Below are 18,356 nucleotides of genomic sequence, written 5' to 3' on the forward strand. Positions count from 1 at the left end.
CACGCTAGGAAGCAGCTACAAAGTTATTCCACATTTTTTGGGGAATAACTTTGTAGCTTATTCCTCTTTTTATCACTATATTAGCTGAATTAATTAATTCACTCTGTTAACTGAATGAATGTGGCCGACTGACCACTCAAGGCATGATAAACTGGTTAACCAAGCCTTATGCATTACGTGTAGATGGAATCTATGTTTTTCTCTCAGAATTTCCAGTAAGTGTATTTGTTTTTAAAAAATGAAAATATTGGATATCTGAACATGGTGTAATAAGCAAAAGCCTTTAACTAAAATAAGCCATACAAATATTTTCAGTCTTTCATGACAAAATAAATTGAATATATTTCTTTTATTCATTCTCTTCAATTTAGCACTAACGGTTGTAGTGATAGTAATACACAGTAATGACAGGTACTGAGGAGACTCAGAGAAAATATGTTCATTTGAATTTCTTACTTCTTAATTTTTTAAAATTTAATTACATTTATTCATATAAAAAGTTATCTGTACAAGAAGAATACTTTAGTCCTAAACTTCCTCTAATTAATCATAGGGAGGGTATGGCTTCAACACCCAGTGCATGAGTCATGCATAGCACTACACAAAGGACTCCACTGATATGAGTTTGTGATTCAACTAATACTGCTGACATAATCATCATAGACAGTTTAGTTCAACTGGCTGATAGAACAGTCAAGGGAACATCTTATATCTGAGCTATACATGGAAAGAGAGATTATGGAATGCAGAAAAAAATTAAAGAAAAAAATATGTATTCTTAAAAAAAAAGAAAAAATATGTAACAAAATTGAAGTGGGCAATGTAGAGGAGGCCTTGGAAATCATTCTTCAGGAGGAGACAGTGGGCCCAGTTTCACCTTCTGTTAAATCCATGTAACAACTTCTGATTTCAAGTTCTTATTGAATGATCATTGGATTTAGTGGTGCTGTACTGCCTCGATGCAGTTGAGACACAATTTGGACTACTACACAGAAAACAATACCATAAGAGCCAATCCGCTTTCACGTATCAAGTAGTCCTCCTTTATGTATTTTGAGCAATGGAATGCCACTGCATACAACATGATTGAAATACTACAGCTGCTGTCCAATCTGTGAGAAAAGTGATGTTCAGCCGTGTCTTGGTTGTACTGTTGTAGAGAAGCATGAATTTAGCTCAATTACTTGTCCATTCTGTATTTGAAAACTAGGTGAGAAGGGAGCTGTCAGAAATCCTTGTTTTTCAGCCTTTATCTACTGTATTTTTCAATTGGAATCCCTTAGCTGCTAGGGTGGCCATCATAGAGGACATTCCGGTTTTCTGCTACTCTGACCTCTGATATGAAACCGGACGCCTCTATGTCCTCTATTTTTCTCTTGAAAAATAGAGGACATAAAGGTGTTGGGTTTCATATCAATAGAGGACAGAGGACAACCAGACAAATGTGGCAAACGTGGACAGCACTTCAGTCCAAACTCTGTTCCATCAGTAAGACTTTTAAGTCTCTGCTCCAATTAGCCCACAAGGTACATATCAAAGCACAAAACTGATCCTATGTATTATACCTAGGGTGCTGCATGCTTCTCCCATACCAGCAGGACCAGCCTTATAAGACTCTAGCAGATACCTGTATCCTGGCTAGAAAGGCACAAAGCTCTCTCATTCTATTAATGGACGAGCCTACATACTTCGATATATCAGGATCCAACTCAACTGAACTCCCGCATAAAAAGAAGTGTCCTGTACTCAGAAGGTAGATTCTTTCAGGAGGAAGGGAGGCCTGAATTGTGGCACTGGGAACAGGGGCCCCAAATTAGGACTGTCCCTCCAGTAACAGAACTTGGGTGTGGGGGAGGGAAGGTCCCAGGCATGGCATTGATTCAGAGTGGGGTGCCAGAAGGGCAGCCCGTAGGGAGACCATGCCACCATAGGAGCCCCTGTTCAGGAAGCTTGCGTGCAGGAACTTGACTACATGTGGAGGAAAGCACTGACTTCCCCCCTCTCTCATGCCACCCAGGAAAATTTCATTTTAAGCCTCTGTCTTCCTCTCTCCCCCAGAACAGTGCCCTCTTCATGGTTCCATCTTTTATGATCTCTTTTTAATAGCTTTTGCATTTGTTTCCATCTGCTGGCCCAGCTTCACAACAGGAGGGATGGAGGATGTCCTCATCCCTGCCTAGCCCATAGTCTTGAAGCTAGAAAACTTACAGGAAGTGTAGACATGAAATTTTGCTGAAATATTATAGTATTTCACAACCTATTACCTACAACCCCAGTAAAAATATTTTAAAAATACGGGTTACATATATGGTGAGTAAACTCCTTCACAGTATCAAAAGGCAATGTAAAAACAAAATTCACTTATTCCTATGTAATACAGTTTAACTTTGAATCCAGATAGCTAGACTGGTTTCATGATGGTACTTAACATTTTTGTACGCAAATATTTTATACTTTTTTCTAACTGTTCATTATGGTTTGATAGGCATATGTAGTTCCAGATGTTTTGGCGGAAAAAAAATCCCACACCACAGTACTTATATGATTATCACTGGTTGAGGTTTGGATAGCATTATATCAATGCATGAGACAATATCAAACACATAAAAATTAGATTGAAAACACCTATTTAAAAGCTGTTCTGACAACAGCAGATTAGAATTAGGTTAATAACATTATCATATAAAATAAATGGTATATATTCTATAGCATGCTGCACTATTTGAGAAAGATAAAATATAACCTTCACTAGAAATTGAAGATACTCTAAACCTGCAAAATTATGGAAATTACTAACAATTTTTACAGTTATGTTTTTTATCAAACTATTTTGAACAGCTTCCACAAAACTGAAGCAAAACTAAATTCATATCTCAAATTCATCATATATTATTTCTCGAGTGATTTGTCATTCTGCATTTTTAATAAACCTATAATTATATTGATGCTTTTTTTGTTCAAATTTAGTGAGCAACTTGGAATCAATAGGGCATTCATCATCTGACTAGCTAGTTGGCCAATATTCATTGCTGAACACATCATTTCCTTGGGTTAGCAGAAATGAAGTCATAACCCAGAGACTAAAGCAACCCTGTTATTGTGTTTTAAAACCCATTACAAACAAGGGGTCTGTTTTGGTTTCAGCACTTTTCAGACATGACACAATTCCACAACAAGAGCTAAAAACAAAAAAGATTCCCATTCAAACTAATTTGGTAAATGTCAATGAAATGTACCGCAAAAAGAGAGGTTTAAATGACTGAAAACCAGATGAAATTGTATTTTTAAGTTACACTGTGCAGACACTCAAGTAAATAAGTAAAGAAAATTAAACATGATATAATGCAACCTTAGTTTAACACAGAGGGTAGAGGAGACAAAATTCAGGTTAGGAGCTAGAGGAAGGAAAGATATTGCATCTATAGATATTTTAATAAAATCCCAAACACAAATTAGTATTAGGCAATATTACTGTACTTCAAAGGATACTTAAGAGTCATAGAAAAAGTCACCCTTCATTAAAAGATACAACTGACGCCTACTTACTTCACTTTAGCAATATACTTTGTTTTGTTTATTATATATTCCCCCAGATTCAAGAGCTTGCTTTGTCAACATCCCTTTGCAAAAGTTTAAAATATTACCCCAGACAATGTTTTTTTCAACCTTAATTATAACAAACACTATATTATTTTTGTACTGAAACAGCAAACAGAGAAACAAATCCAGATTAAGGCTGCATCCTTATAGGTACTGCACAAAATACACAGTCCCTGCCTCAAAGAGCTTACAGAGCAAATCTTCAAATCCAGTGTTGCCATTTCTTGCAAGTCAGTGATGTTTGGTGTTTTAGGCTCCAACTCCTGTCATGTGACTACATGAGACTCCAGTATTTTATTACAAAAATAGGGGTTTTTGCACTTATAGTTGTAGTGAAAAGCTTGAAAAACATGATCCAAGCAAACAAACCTCGTTATTCTCATTATTCTAAACTTTGTATGGAGGAGAGGGGAGAGAGAATGGAAGGACACTTGATTCATAATTTTTGAGCACTTGGGAGTCCTGTAACTTCTTCTCTGTGGGCCTGCATCTCTGAGGGCAGAAGCATCACATCTGCATGGAGCAGACAGCTGATTTGGAACCCAGGACAAATGGGCTCAAAACAAATTGTGATTTTTTTTGCTCTAGCTCATCAATAATTAAATGAGCATTTAATTTTGGGATGAAACAAAACTCTGCACCAAAACTCAAGATGCAGCTTTTAAAATGCTCCTAACACCAACAGTTTCCTTCTGCACAGGGCTATACCGTCAGGCTAAAATACCAGCTAACATGTAGCTATATAAAGGAAGAGGACTTTTTCTAAACTAGTGGGAATCCCTACCAGATCTCTTCAAGTCAACAAAGAAACACGTGCAAAAATGTGCACGCATGCGTGCGCGCACACACACGTACACACACACACACTCACTCTTAACTCTCCAGCCCACTGGGAAAAGATCCAGTACAAAAAAAGTATTCACCCCAGTAAAAGACAAAATTCCACAGAAGAAAGAATCATTTACAGCCATTTTGCAAACTTAGCTGTATGTTGCTACATAAATAAAACAAGTTTCTGCTGACCCAGTTATAAGTTTAAGGGAAAATGATATACCTTTTCAACATCCACAAGAGATGACAATGACTGGTTCTGTAGAACCTCTGGTGCTGTGAATGCTCGCAGGTCCTGGTGGGAAACATTTTCATCTGTAAATGACACACTGCCAGATGGAAGCAACAGCAGAGACCACGGAGAAATGATGAAGCCCAGAGCAGTAGGATCAGCTATATTTGAAAAAAACAAGCAACCTACAATTACAATGGCAGCTGTTAGCAATCAAAAGAACTTCATGGAAAACCATTTTTCTAACAAACAGAAAGTTGGAAAATGGAATGGATGATCTAACTTATTCTATTTTTAGCTTCTAAGGCTGCAAAAATTTAAAAAATAGCCTTCAACACAAAAGGCTGACAGGTAATAAATGGCAAGATGTTTTGCACAAACTGGAGAACCTACCATCATTTCAGTCTTCCAAAGTTTTACTAACTGTATCTGTTGTATAGATATCAAAAGTATATACAGCCTTCAAACTGATCCTTGAAGTTCTGAGACTCCAACTTCCTTTAGCAATTTAACCAAATGGATATATAGCATTAGTTTCAGACATTTTATAACACTAAGAGAGAAGTTCATTGAAAACATGGATTAAATTTCCTATATTAATAGCCACCTATGTTAGCACAGTTAACAGGATAGATACACACCTTATAAACAGAAAGGATGGATTCTTATCCCTTACCTGGATTAGTTTGATCTTTTTGTTCCTACGGTTTCTTTGGCTGTATGCCTCTCAGCACTGTCACCCTTCCAACTCTCCCTCCCTCCTCTTTTCCAACCTTTTGTATTCAAAGCACTCACTCCGCTTTATACACTGCTCTACGCTGTCCTTTTACAGCATCTGAATTCAAATTCACAAAATCTTGTACTCCCGCTATATAAACTTATTTAGTCTATAAGGTAGTCTACCTTGCCTTCTACCTGACATCAAACTAACATGTCTAACTACCTCTCTCTGAGCATAGTTAACATACATTTTATTCAACAATTCCTATTGTCTTGGAAACGTAAAACTTCACTTCAGATAATAAGAATATTCAAAGCAACACAAATAGAAATATCACATCTAAGAATGGGAAGGATCCAATGGATTTTAAATGCAGTAATTATGATCATAATGTTTAGTAATTCATGAAGGTAATACTATGGACCAACCAATATAAAATTATATCCTTCACTTCAAAATATTTACTCTTGCCTACTTAAAAAGCTGAGATTTTTTTTATAGTATCTGTGATTAAACTGATGATGGCACTTTTAGCAATCTTTAAGGCACTCTAATTATGATTTAGTTATGGAAACTTATGACTGAAGTTGCATTGTTTCACCCTGATATATATAATGGTATATTTACTTGTAATTATCTCAAAGGTGAACTGGGGGAAAAGCCTGACTGCAGAGATACCCCGGCTGGGGTCCCATGTTGGTGGGAGAGGGGAAGGAAGGGGGATTAAACCCTCCTCTCCCCTTTGCCTCAGGTGGCCAGCCCAGACTGGCATCTGGCCATAGCCCTGCTCCCACCACTCAAGCTGCGAGGGTGGTGATGAGGGAAGCTAGCAGGGGCTGCTGCTCCCCTGCAAGGCAGACCATGGCTAGGGTCTCATGGGAGAAGTCTGGTAAGAGCTGCTCCACCCCAGCCAGGCAGACCAAACTGTGTCCCCAGCCAGGTTTCCCACTCCTACTCCCTTGTCAGCCAGCCCCCACTGCTCCAGCTAGAGAGCAGAGAGGTGGAACCAACCTTGCTCTGCTGGAGCAGGCAGGCAGCCCAGCCCAGCCCAGAGCTGCAAAGCATCCTGGGATGCTGCGGGACTCTGATTTAACTTGAACTAGGAAGGGGTCTGGGACAGAAGTTCTATTAACTGGTTTGATATAAATCAGTTAACTCTGAGACTACATTCAACCAGGTTTATCTTAAACCAGTTTCAGCCATTTTGAAATTGGTTTATGCGCACTGAACTTCTGTTCTGTTACAGGATTAAACCAATTTCTGATCAAATAAGCTCTGTCCCTAGCCCTCATGAATAGAATAGAGCTGAACCTGCAGCTCCAGCAGGAGCTGGACTGATATCGTAGTGAGCTCAGCTATCACTGCAGGTGTGCTGCACAGCTAAAATGGGATCAAGCCATTACACCTCCTGGGCCTGGGATCTGCCCCTGCCAGGAAATATTCTAGAAAGAGAAATACATGCAAAGAATAGTGGCATAGAAATGGCAAGGAACGATACAAGGATGTTTCAAATACCAATTACTTTTCCTGCTCATTTCATATTTTCCCGTTAACTTTATGACAAAACATTTGTCATGTACATTTGACCAGATTTGCAGAAGGTCTCCCTTTGAAAGCTTCATTTACTCTGAATTAATGACTTCAACTGCATGGTACACAGTAAGAGAGCAAGATTTCTAGTTCTGTATTTAGCAATCATTTGATTCTTATTAGCTTTAGATATTAAAAACTTGCCTTCCTTCTATTTAAGAGGGCACTGAATGTCCTAAGAAAGCATGACTTCTTATAGGAGGCTGGGAATGAGCAAGAGATGGAGAAAAATCAGTAAGTCCTGAAATAATTATGCCTGTTACTGTTCTTGATCCTTTTTCATGATGGAGTAATGAAATTCTGCTCAAGGATTTGAAATCTTCTGGCTTCACTGCTTTCGCCTGTCATTAAAATGACTAATCCATCAGCTCTACATTAGTAGAATATTAAAGCCAGGATGCATGAGGATTGTCTGAGTAATTTGTGCAAGAGTTTAGAAAGATATTTAAACACAGTAATATCACTGCAATTTATGTCAAATGAAATTATGGCCATCCTTTTACAAAGAAGAATGCAACACATCTCTAATCTGTATTTAAATAATGTATGAAAGGTTACATTTAAGCAGGTTATAAAAATATTACAAACTGAATTTTACTGAATCTTCCAATTGAGCTACTCAGACAGTTATTCTTAATTGTTTCACTCTGTGATATATAATGGTATAATTTACTTGTAACCATTTCAAAGGCACATATAAATCTTACTGATTTAATTATCACTGACCTGATCTTGAAAAGGTCTCACGGCATTCCAGCTGCAAACCATTGCTGTACATCAACTTTCACATTGTAGCATCTTTCTTCTTTTTCTTGTTGTTGCTTTTACTATACATTTATCACACCAATTTTACTTGGCCTTGTTGTTTATGGGCAAGTTAGCACAAATAGCAGAAATGTCCAGGAAAGTCACAGTAGGGACAAATTTAATAAACAAAGGACCACTTATGCATTAATTACTCCTGGAAGAAAACAAATTAGGCTACTCAATTCCTGCTGCAGCTGGTCCTGTTACAACTAACACTTTCCACCTGAGAACCCAGGGGTCTTTCCTTTGGGGTAGAAGTCACAGCATTATGGGACTGTGTGCACCAATAAACACTCATCCAGCTGACATACTACAGTACTTCTTTATAATTGCAGCTGACTTTTAGATATTAATCCCAGTCTACACAATTCAAAGTAAGTGTTAGGGTAACGATACGGATTTTGGGTGTTGGGATAATGATATGGAATCTGGGAGTGCTGTATGTGCAGCTGAATAAAAGTTTTTCCTGTATCTCAGCAGAAGCTGCTGGTCACAAGGCTGGATGATATATTAAAAGTAACCTCAGCAAAAGCTGCTAGTCACAAAGCTGGATATATATTAAAAGCAACTAACTTGACTAATGCTCAGGTAAGCGGATTCTTAACAGGAGGGTAGGGTGCAAAGTGCATGATGTGTTGAGTAAAAATGGAATAGCCGACCAACTAGTATCAGGAGACAAAAGCAGAAATATGGTCTTGGAGATGGTGCTGAAGTCAGCAAGAAAACCATCAAGAACCAGCAAGAAACCACAAGTGACCAAAAGAAGATGGGGGTCAAAGTCTTATGCATGTGCTTTTAGTAGAGAGGCATGTAAATGAATGAAATGCATAGGCAACACCATGCTAAGGAAGCAAACAGTAAACAGAGATGGAGCTTGAGATGGGAGGAGAAATGGGTGGAACCAAAGGAGGGTTATAGGTGGGGTGAACGTTAATATTTATGAACCATGGTGTATAAATGTTGGAAAGAACTGCTGTTCAGGGTGGCTCCTCAGTTTGTTGTTTTTTGGGACCTAATTCAAAGCTTTCTCCATTCTGAATAAAGCTGTTGCGAGCAATGTGTGCTGGTGTTTGCTCCCTGCTTGGTCTGTATAATGAGTAACAGGATCCATGGGCAATTGGACTGTCGTCTCCCTAGTCGCTGGGCGCAAGATGGAGTTGGGGTCTAACAATAAGCAACTCATGTAATGTTATGGAACGGGTCAGTGGCCAGGTAGGAAATGAAATCCAGACATCTGGAGTTTCATTCCAGTGTCTTATCCAATGGACCATGCTACCCCTATATTTCTTCATACCAGGAATGAAATTGGGAAGAATCTTTACTGTCATTCTGCTGCTTTCTTGAAGCAGAAGTTCTGATGCTTTCTACATATCCAACAAAGCATCCACTACTTTATTTTATACTGGATAATATGAAGGTGAACATTTTTGAAACCATAAGTACTTGAATATTTTGTCTTAAAATGATCTTCCATGTTGAAGATGCTTATAAGTCTCACCCCTCAGACCTTCTGAAGTGCCCCAAGTAGTCAGATATTTTCAGGATGTGATTCAAAGACAGCATGAATAGTCTGCTAAATATCAGAGTTAATTTTTTTCTTTTAAGAAAAAAAATCATTGAAGGCTGTGTACTTGTTTTGTGTGACTGTTTAAAAGCAGATTGCCAGCTTGACATTGTGAAAGCTATCCTTTAAATCTAAATTTGTGAATGTATGAATTCACAAAAATATTATTTACATATTAAACGTCAAGGTCTCTTTTAAAGTAATTATCTCTTGTAACTGAATCTATATACTAAATATGCTGTAGAATATTATTGCTGAAAAAAGCCAAGCTTTCAGAGAAACTATGCTCATATTTCTGAATTAAAAGACATAATTTTAAATCATTTTCCCCCAGATTGTACCAAGAAAACAGTCTGCTCTGTAAACTAGCCTCCCTCTAAATAAAAAAAAACCAACAAAAAAAAAGCTGTTTTTTTCAATAGTACAACATAGTAAATGAAAATAGGTTCTAAAGAGTGAAAAACCCCACAAAAGTTTGGCTGAAAACTTACAACTGAAAAGGCTCTCTCTGTGAATATGTAAATATATCCACCACTTATAAACCTTTTATATTTTGGATTCCTTAAACCAAGAGATGGCAACCTATGGCCATGGAGCCACTGGGTGCAGCCTGTGGAGCTCGAGCTTTGACAGCATTCAGTGGCAAAAGATGGGGTAAAGTGGATGGGGGCTGGGTCCCACCAAAAACGCACCTAGGACCCCAGCTGAGTCATTCTGGCCTGCCACTGGATATTGGTGTTAGACAATCTGTGCATGTATTCCAAACAGCATAGCTAGTTTAATTGCAAAATATGAATTCCATGACAATTCTCACTAAAACTCTCTTGCAGAAGTTTCTAAAACCATGTAAATATGTGCAACAAGCCATCACTGAAAGAAAAGAGAATTGGCAAGATTTCTGGCTGCTATTCTAGTGCTAGACTTTTATAATGGAGTAAGTTTTAGTTAATTTTAGAAGCCTGTGAACACTTTCTTGTTCTTATGCAGTCCTCTAATTCACCTTATTGACTGTAAGTGTCAGAACTTGTGTGTGCATATATGTATAATTTATTTTATGAGGTAGGTTTTTCCCTTGGAAAAAATGCTATTCTTTTTTTCCTGTCTACTGTGGAATGAAGACATTATGGATTTTTGTGCTGCATATGGTTCATGTGTATGTGCTGCATTAAAGTGGCAAAAAGTATTTAAGTTTATTCTCTGAATATCTACATTATTCAGCTATTACTGAGTATTAGTTGGGAATCAAAACTCCAGTATTCTGAGTAAGTGTATCAAGAGCTGCAAGAAAGAATACTGTAATAATGCTAAGTACTGTGTTTGTATTCATGAAGACAAACCCCCTTACCCCAATTCTCAGTGTGTGAAATGAAAAAGGAATTCCGGCACAAGGCAAATGCAATGGGTAAATGCAGCTCCTTGCTCTGCAAGCCACTTGTGGCCGGTGGAACCATTACAATGCTGCTCAGTGAAACCTGCAGACACATGTATGAGAAGCCCAGATAAGGGATATGCTCACCGCATGGACCTGTGTTTTCTAACAGTGCCTCTCACAAAAAAGACATGAGGAGATGGCTTCTGCAAGAGTATTCAGGACTGTACTAGGACTCTCTCTCTCACCCCCTCCCTCCCAAACATACACTGTCTCTGCTTGTGGAAGGACATGGGTGTTATACATAAAATTAAAAGCAATAGGCAAAAAGTCTATTTGTATTTTCTTGAGTTTTGCATTGCCTTAAGAAACTCCATTTTGTATTGCTCTGTAGCTTGATATAAGTGTTCACCCTTTTTACTCTTTTGTATCCTGTATGGGTGAGAGTGTGTTTGTGGAAAAGGAAAACACCAGCTGGCAACTGGCTGAAGAATGCAGACAGATAAAAGACCAAAAACAGGAAGAATCCGCAGCAGAACAGAAAGACAACATTGGCAATTGACCTTCAAGGAGGAACACAGTGATAACATACCAAAAGCCAGGAGGACTGGGTGAATTGACAAGCCTATAAGAGATGAGGCAAGACGTATTGTTTTTGGGTCTTGTTCTGCATGTCATCCTGGAGCACTCTGACAAGATGGACCAGCAGGAGCCTGGTTCCTACTCATGATCAACTTGGCTGGCCACTAAGTTGATCCAAGCACCAATAAGACTGGTAACATATACCAGCGCAGAACAGAAATCGGGGTATGAATGTGGTGTCTGTGTGTATTAAGCGCTTAATCAATACATGCTCCCTAGCTGGAGAAGTGAGAGCTGGCTGACAAGGGAGTGGCTGGGGGGCACAAACCCAGCTGGGGATGTAGCCCAGTCGGGGGGGGGGGCTGCCCCCCCAAAGACAAACCCTGACTAGGATTTGGGGCCAGGGAAGGGGGCTAAATTCTTCCTCTGCTCAAACTTACTGTTGGCTGCAACTGTGGACTACAAAACCCAGAGGCACCTGGAACCAGGAGGAGAAAGTAATGAGCAACCCTGCAGAGTCCTGCAGCTGTCATTCTGTCCCAGAGACCTTGGGGGCAGCAGGAAGAGGAAGTGAACACAGCCAGAGAGCTGTACTCTAGCACCGCCCCCCAGCTTCTGGTCTGCGCCACTGCAGACATGTGGCTGCATTTTCTGAATCAAAGGTAAATGTCTGTTCACTTCTGTTTCAGTTTAATCTGTGCAGCTTAGACTAACCTGCAAAGACTGAATCAATTCAGCCTTGGGCTTTTTGACTGTCTGTACCTAGCCAAAAGCTGTATATATTTACATCCTCTGACCTTTTCTATCCCCTCCCTCTTATTAAACTGAGTTGTTTATCCCAAAAAAGTTCCGATTCAGTAAAAGCTATTTAAAACAGAACAGCCGTTGAGCAAGGTATAAAGAAGGTGATTGATCTTTTCTTAGCAACTCCTTCATAGGAACTGCTTGAAAGCTTAAGCAGAGGGTTAAAGGAACCTCTCACTAATTATAATCAATGAGACTTTGCATCCTTGTTCTCAAGATCCAGTTGTTTAATTCCTCCACAAAAGCTTTTAAACAAGTGAAACTTCTCCCAGCACTCTCTTCCTCCTACCCAAATCACAGACTTTTTCTCCCATACAGATGTACCCAAATCCTCCTTCCAAAACCACTGGAATTTTGGGTATGGTTTCTGATCAGTGATATGTCTGGTACTCTCTACTGAGCTATAGCTCCTAGCTTTCTGAGCTAATTCCAGAACTATGTAGCTTAGTAACAAAACAATTGTGAGACCAGAGTTTATTAAACGCTGCCAAAAGACAGATAAATAGTGTGGTCCAGTCAAAAACAGAAAGAAGGAGGGAGAGAGAGAGAGGGTGAGGATGAACTGTTTTTTTAAGTTAGAGAGATGATTCAGATAAATAATACACAATGAAAGTGAAAGGCACTATTTTTTAAACAAAGCTTTATGCAATGCAATAAATATTAGTAGCCAAAATAAAAATAGAGAAAGACACAACATGACTTTGGGTGGCATCTGAAATATTGCCACTTTTAAGATGCAGAGGACTGGTATTTGTGAATTCCCACTCAAAAAATAAAAATAAAAACCACACACACAAAATTTAACTGCATCCAAAAAGCATCTTATTATAACCTTCTTTGAATTGTATTAGACCCAACTTCATTTTTTCTCCCTTATTGCAGACCCTCCCTCCCAGACCATGCAATGAAAGTATATAAAACTGGCCTATATTTCTGGAACCAACAAACATTTATTTTCATATACTAGCTTATAAATATTACTCATCTTTTACCTGAGGATCAATGAGGTAAAATTTCTTTCAGAAATATCAGTGTTTATGCCAAAATTATGCTGTGGGAGGTAAGACAGACTTCCCCTAACTCCTTAGATGAAACTAGATTGTAGTCTATCCTGCATGCCAGTGCAATGAAATGGACAGGGAGTAAGGCACACACATACTTTTCTGTGCTGGGTCACCATACAACTATTTCCTGTGAAGACTCTGCACCCATGGGCAGGAAGGCATGGTGGGTGGGACAGGAAAATGCTTGCCTTTATATCCTGCAGTAATTCAGAAGTATAGTTACAACAGCACTAGGGCTAACGTACGCTGCAGTTTACTGCCTTCTCAGAGCGGAGGGAAGACTGGGAGAGAGAGCAAAACTTGGAGTTACTCTCTCCTGGGGCGCTCCAGGAAAAATAAAATGACACCATGCCCCTTACCGCTGGTTAGATTGCTCACTGACCATCTATCCCTTAATTTCCATGTCTTCTATTACAGTTTAAACAGGGTCAATTTTAGTGTTTAGTATAATTTACTTTTACAACTTGTGAACTAAAGAACAATGAGGCATTGCTTTGGTGTCCTTCTCCACCTGTAGCCTTTCAGGATCTCTCTTCCTCCACGGCTTCAAACTGCATAGTTGAAAATACATTTCCCCAAAGACTGGCCTCTCACAAGGCTTACTTTGGAGAGTCCTGTAGTTTCAGCTGGCACTTCCGTATCAGAGCTAGACACTGTGTTCTCTAAAGCCTTGTCACAACTTATTTTTCTCCACCCCCACCTTTGCCAACATTATTTCAGCTGAAACATCACAAGCAATGCTTGGAATCCAAGCAGAGGAGGGCCCGTCCACCACGAGTGCTGTTCTGTGCATCACTCCTAGTAGGGCAGAGAGCTGGCAGTGCTGCATGTGCAAAGCATCTCTCAAGCAGTAGAGGAGGAGACTGTCGAAAGCTCAGAGCCTAAAGGGATGAGCATGGATCAAACCCTACATATTGCTGATTTCACCTCCTTAGCATTCAGGAGGTCAGTCTCTAATCCTAGAGTGAGGCTGAGCAGGCACATACATTTGTCGGTGGCTGCCTACAGAGCATGCAGAAGGAAATCCCACTCAGGATTTCCAGCAGTAGATTATAATGGCTACATGGCCTACCTGTGCTGTACACACCTGTGACGGACTCAACATGTAATGCCTAACATCCAGTGTCTGTTGAAAGGTAATACTGTTGGATGAAGGTATGAATGGCACGTGCCCCCAGCGGCTGGGGGGACACAGCTGCGCTGGCAGTGGGAGCACAGTGGCAGTGGCAGGAGCCCAGCGGTGGTAAGTGCGGAGCTTCCACAGACGCTGCCGACATAGTAGGCGGCGGGGGGGGGGCAGGGTGGCAAGCACCAGCCACCCACAGGTGCTGCCAGCAACGTTGGCAGTCACCAGGGGTGATTGTGGACTTTCCGCAGACACTGCTGGCAGTGTTGGCGGTGGGTTGGTCAGTGGTTACCGCCTGCAGGCGCTGCCGACAGTGTCAGCGGTGCCTTTTTGCAGGGGGTGCACCACCATGCTCAGGGGGTGAACATGCACCTGCGTACACCCCCTATGTGTTGCCCCTGGATGAAGAAGATTAGGTTAGCTTGATTCTAGCCTGCAGTTCCTGGGGGGAGCATTCTGGGGGGCTCAGTGTGGGCAATCAACATTCTGATACCCCTTTTCCTTAAAGAAAGAAAACACTCTCTCCTTCTCAAGAACTGACTGAAAAGAAGCTCCCAGAGGCAGCGGTGCTACAGATCTTTGGGGAAGACAGGGACTGAGATGAACCAGAGCCTCAAAGCCAGAGTCTTGGCCCTTGTGCAGGGGGTCATCTCAGGAGAGGGTGACCAAATAAGGCTGCTTCTTGGGAAGTCCCAAGGAAAAGCTTTGCCCTCCCCTTTAAAAGGGGCGTTTGAGCCTTGTGTGACAACAATATTTACCTGAACCCAAGACAACTTCAAATTTAAGAAGAACCCCCCCAATTAAATTTCTATACATTGAAAATTATAAACTTTTTATAATTTTCTATGTATAGAATCTAATTATTGGAAGGTCATCTTAAATGTGTCCTTACCAACTACCATTTTGTAATATTTACCCCTTTCCCCTACCCTCTCAAGTGCACTTTCATTCATACATCCAATTTGTAAGCTGGCTTATTATTTCCCAATCCTTCCTTTGTATTGTATTTAGTTATTCCTGTTGGCTCTTCTTCCCTCCCAGCTCTTCATTTTGGCATCAGATTCAACTGCATCTGGTACCAAGGTGTCCAAATGGCCAAGGTGTCATATTCTATCTTCTTTATCTTTAAATTCAGCGCTTCCTCACAAGCAAACTAGTCAGACAGCTGACACCTGGTTTATTTTTCTTTGCAATAGAATACATGGTATGCTCTTTATGCTTGTACACACACACACACACACACACACACACACACACACACACACACACACAAAGATTCTTCACTTGAAAGTCTTGTTACTTCTGACCTCGCAAAGCACAGCTTGCAAGATCTAGCATGCCTGAAACAGCTGATACACCCTCTAAACAACAAAATTGTTATTGCAGGTAATTAAGTAGAAGGAACTGTAAGACAGGTCTGGGATCGGCCTTTTCAAGTCTACAAATTAATCCAGCTATCACAATGACAATTGACGTGAAATCTACAAGTAGCAAGACAGGATTGCCTGACTTTCTTCTCCTTTAACCAGCTTGTAACAGGCTGACAAATAATTGGCCAGGGCTGATCTTATAAACAGGTCTTTGAATGACCAGCCATTCAAAACCATATTTTCATTACTTGTCACAGAATTAATTTGTAAGGTTCCTTTAATAACTCTATCATCTAACAGAATTTTAACCAAGAGGGCACACACATTCAAATGTTTTAATCACTGAATTATGCTTAATATCAATATGGGATTTGTGATTTCAAAAAGTATAAGGCTCTTTGAAAGCAGACAAGTTATGAAATCCACAGTAGTTGTTTACTTTTTCCCACAGAATTGGGAAAAAAGAGTTCTGAAGTGATGATAAATGCTGAAATTTAAGTGATCATGAAAAAAAAAGTTGCCTTTTTGGTTCAGAAAAAAAGCATTTGAATGATCATCTGAACTTAAAGGAGAAAGAAACGTATGCAAAAATTTTTTAACATAATTTAAAGAAATTATTATTCAGATTTTTAACTCAATGAAGTAATTATTTTCTAAGGGAAGGAAGATGTATTTCTTTATTATTATGAGGTAAGTGATTGTATTCTTTTAATCTGAAAATTATTGAAGCTTTAGGTGCTGCTGTTTCACATGATTTTTTAACCCAGGGTAGAAAATGTTAAACAGAGTTGTATCTAGAAATCAAAATTAAACTCAGATTTGTTAACAAGAGAGGAGAGTTTGTTCCAAGCTGCAGAGCTCTAGTGGAGTAAGCCAATCCTGGTTCAGAAAAGCAGAACACAGTTAAAAATCAGGGCAACGTGGGACACTCAAAAGCCTGTAGTGCTGATCCAGCTCTGCTTTCACTGACATAAAATCATTTACTTCAGAAGAAACTGGTTGCTTTTGAAAATCCAGGGCACCTATATGTGTGACGGACCTCAATTCATCAAGTCTGCTGTGAGTCTGCTGGAGTATGCTAATTAGTGTGCTCCAGCATCCTCTGTGTCATGTGTATTCAATGTCCCCCATTTCAAAATGGCAGCAGGGGAACCATTTAGTTTAGTTAAAGCACGCCCACTGCCACTTTGAAGCGTGGGACACTGAATACATGATGCTACTGGTGCTTTAATTAGACTGGCTCTGAGCACTGCTCTAATTAAAACCCTCCCCCCATGTATAAATGCCCTCAGTGTTCAATTCTGCAATGCACTAGGTATGAAATTTGTCCAGGTAAGGTGGGCATCTTTATAAGGTCTGATGTACCACTTAACCCCTCCCTGGGGAAAGAATGTATGGAAGGCAGTGCAGAGACTTTTGGGAGCCTCCCCATCTTATGAATGCCATCAAGGAGGCTCCTTAGTTGATCTCAGTAGACGGGCCCCAAATAGCCAGTTGGCCAAGTCAGAGGAAAGCTCAATATCTGTATTTAGTATCCAAAGCATCATATGACTGTACAAAGGGGCTGTTCTACTGTTCTAGTCTTGCAGCAACAGACCACTGTTGTAGGAAAGGGTGGATTCCATCTGTCAGTCCTTTTGTACAGTTCCCCTAAGCTTAATACATGGGCTTTGGGCAGGGGAGGCAGTTCACCTTAGAACTATATCCTATATTAAAAAAGAAGATGCAGATGCAAGCTATTTCAGGCAAAGCAGAAAAAGGGCAACATGTGAAATAACCCCATACTGTAGATGAAACAGATCTTTCTAAAGCAGCTCTTAAAGTTTTTTTTTTTTATGCACAAAATTATCTTAGAACCTCTACTTCAAACCTTAAAAGTCTCAGTTGGAGGCTTATCCCCAACTTCTGTAATCAGGAAATTCAAAATTTTCCAATCCCTATCTTTGAAGGATATGAAACAAATGTGATAAGAATTGGGTCATTATGTACGCTCCCTAAATTACAGAGTTTCTGCTGCGCGTGACACTCTTGATTACATGACACTGCCTGAAAACCTTGGAGGAAGCTGAAGCAGATGGTGAGGGCTTCCCTGTCATCTCTTGGAGAGAGCCCATTGGATAACTGCTCTTTTGCTCCAAGGAAATGCTCATCTGGAGCTCTTCAGGGTTACATTTTGTTTTATTTGTGCATTAGGAATGAGCATTTTAGAAAGGTAAGAGCTTGATGTACATTCAGTATTCAGGGGAAAGTCAGGTGGAGATTTCCCCATCTCTGCTGACCCAAACAGTACAATCGAGCATGGATGAGACTGGAGCATGAGTCAAGCTCAGTCCAGATAACAGAAGTGATGTTTTGTAGGTTTATAAAAAAATAATATACTTTTTACATCTTTAACTACCTCAGCCTCCCTAATGGCCACATCCTTGGAGTTTGGTTATATTCACAGAATCACAGAAGCATAGAAAATGAGGGTTGGAAGGGGCCTCAGGAGGTCATCTAATCCAGCCACCTGCTCAAAGCAGGACCAGCCCCAACTAGACCATCCCAGTCAAGGCTTTGTGTAGCCAAGTTTTAAAAAACTCCAAAGATAAAGTTCACAACCTCTGGGGTAACCTGTTCCAGCGTTTTACTACCCTCCTAGGGAGACAGTTCTTCCTAATATCTAACCTAAACTTGCCTTGCTGCAACTTGAGACT

General features: G+C 40.0%; 1 protein-coding gene across 8 annotated transcripts in view; it reads right to left on the reverse strand.

The window, feature by feature from the left end:
* PTPN13 (protein tyrosine phosphatase, non-receptor type 13) overlaps positions 1-18,356 on the reverse strand; it is a 278,246-nt gene that overhangs the window by 168,938 nt on the left and 90,952 nt on the right. For all 8 annotated transcript variants that reach the window (XM_019525962.1, XM_019525959.1, XM_019525958.1 and 5 more), the window contains exon 3: positions 4,655-4,824. In XM_019525962.1, the coding sequence (XP_019381507.1) occupies positions 4,655-4,824 (170 nt within the window). The remainder of the gene's footprint in view (positions 1-4,654; positions 4,825-18,356) is intronic.

The sequence above is a fragment of the Gavialis gangeticus genome, unplaced genomic scaffold, assembly GCF_001723915.1.
Source record: "Gavialis gangeticus isolate Ggan-Ray unplaced genomic scaffold, GavGan_comp1, whole genome shotgun sequence".
NCBI lineage: Eukaryota > Metazoa > Chordata > Crocodylia > Gavialidae > Gavialis > Gavialis gangeticus.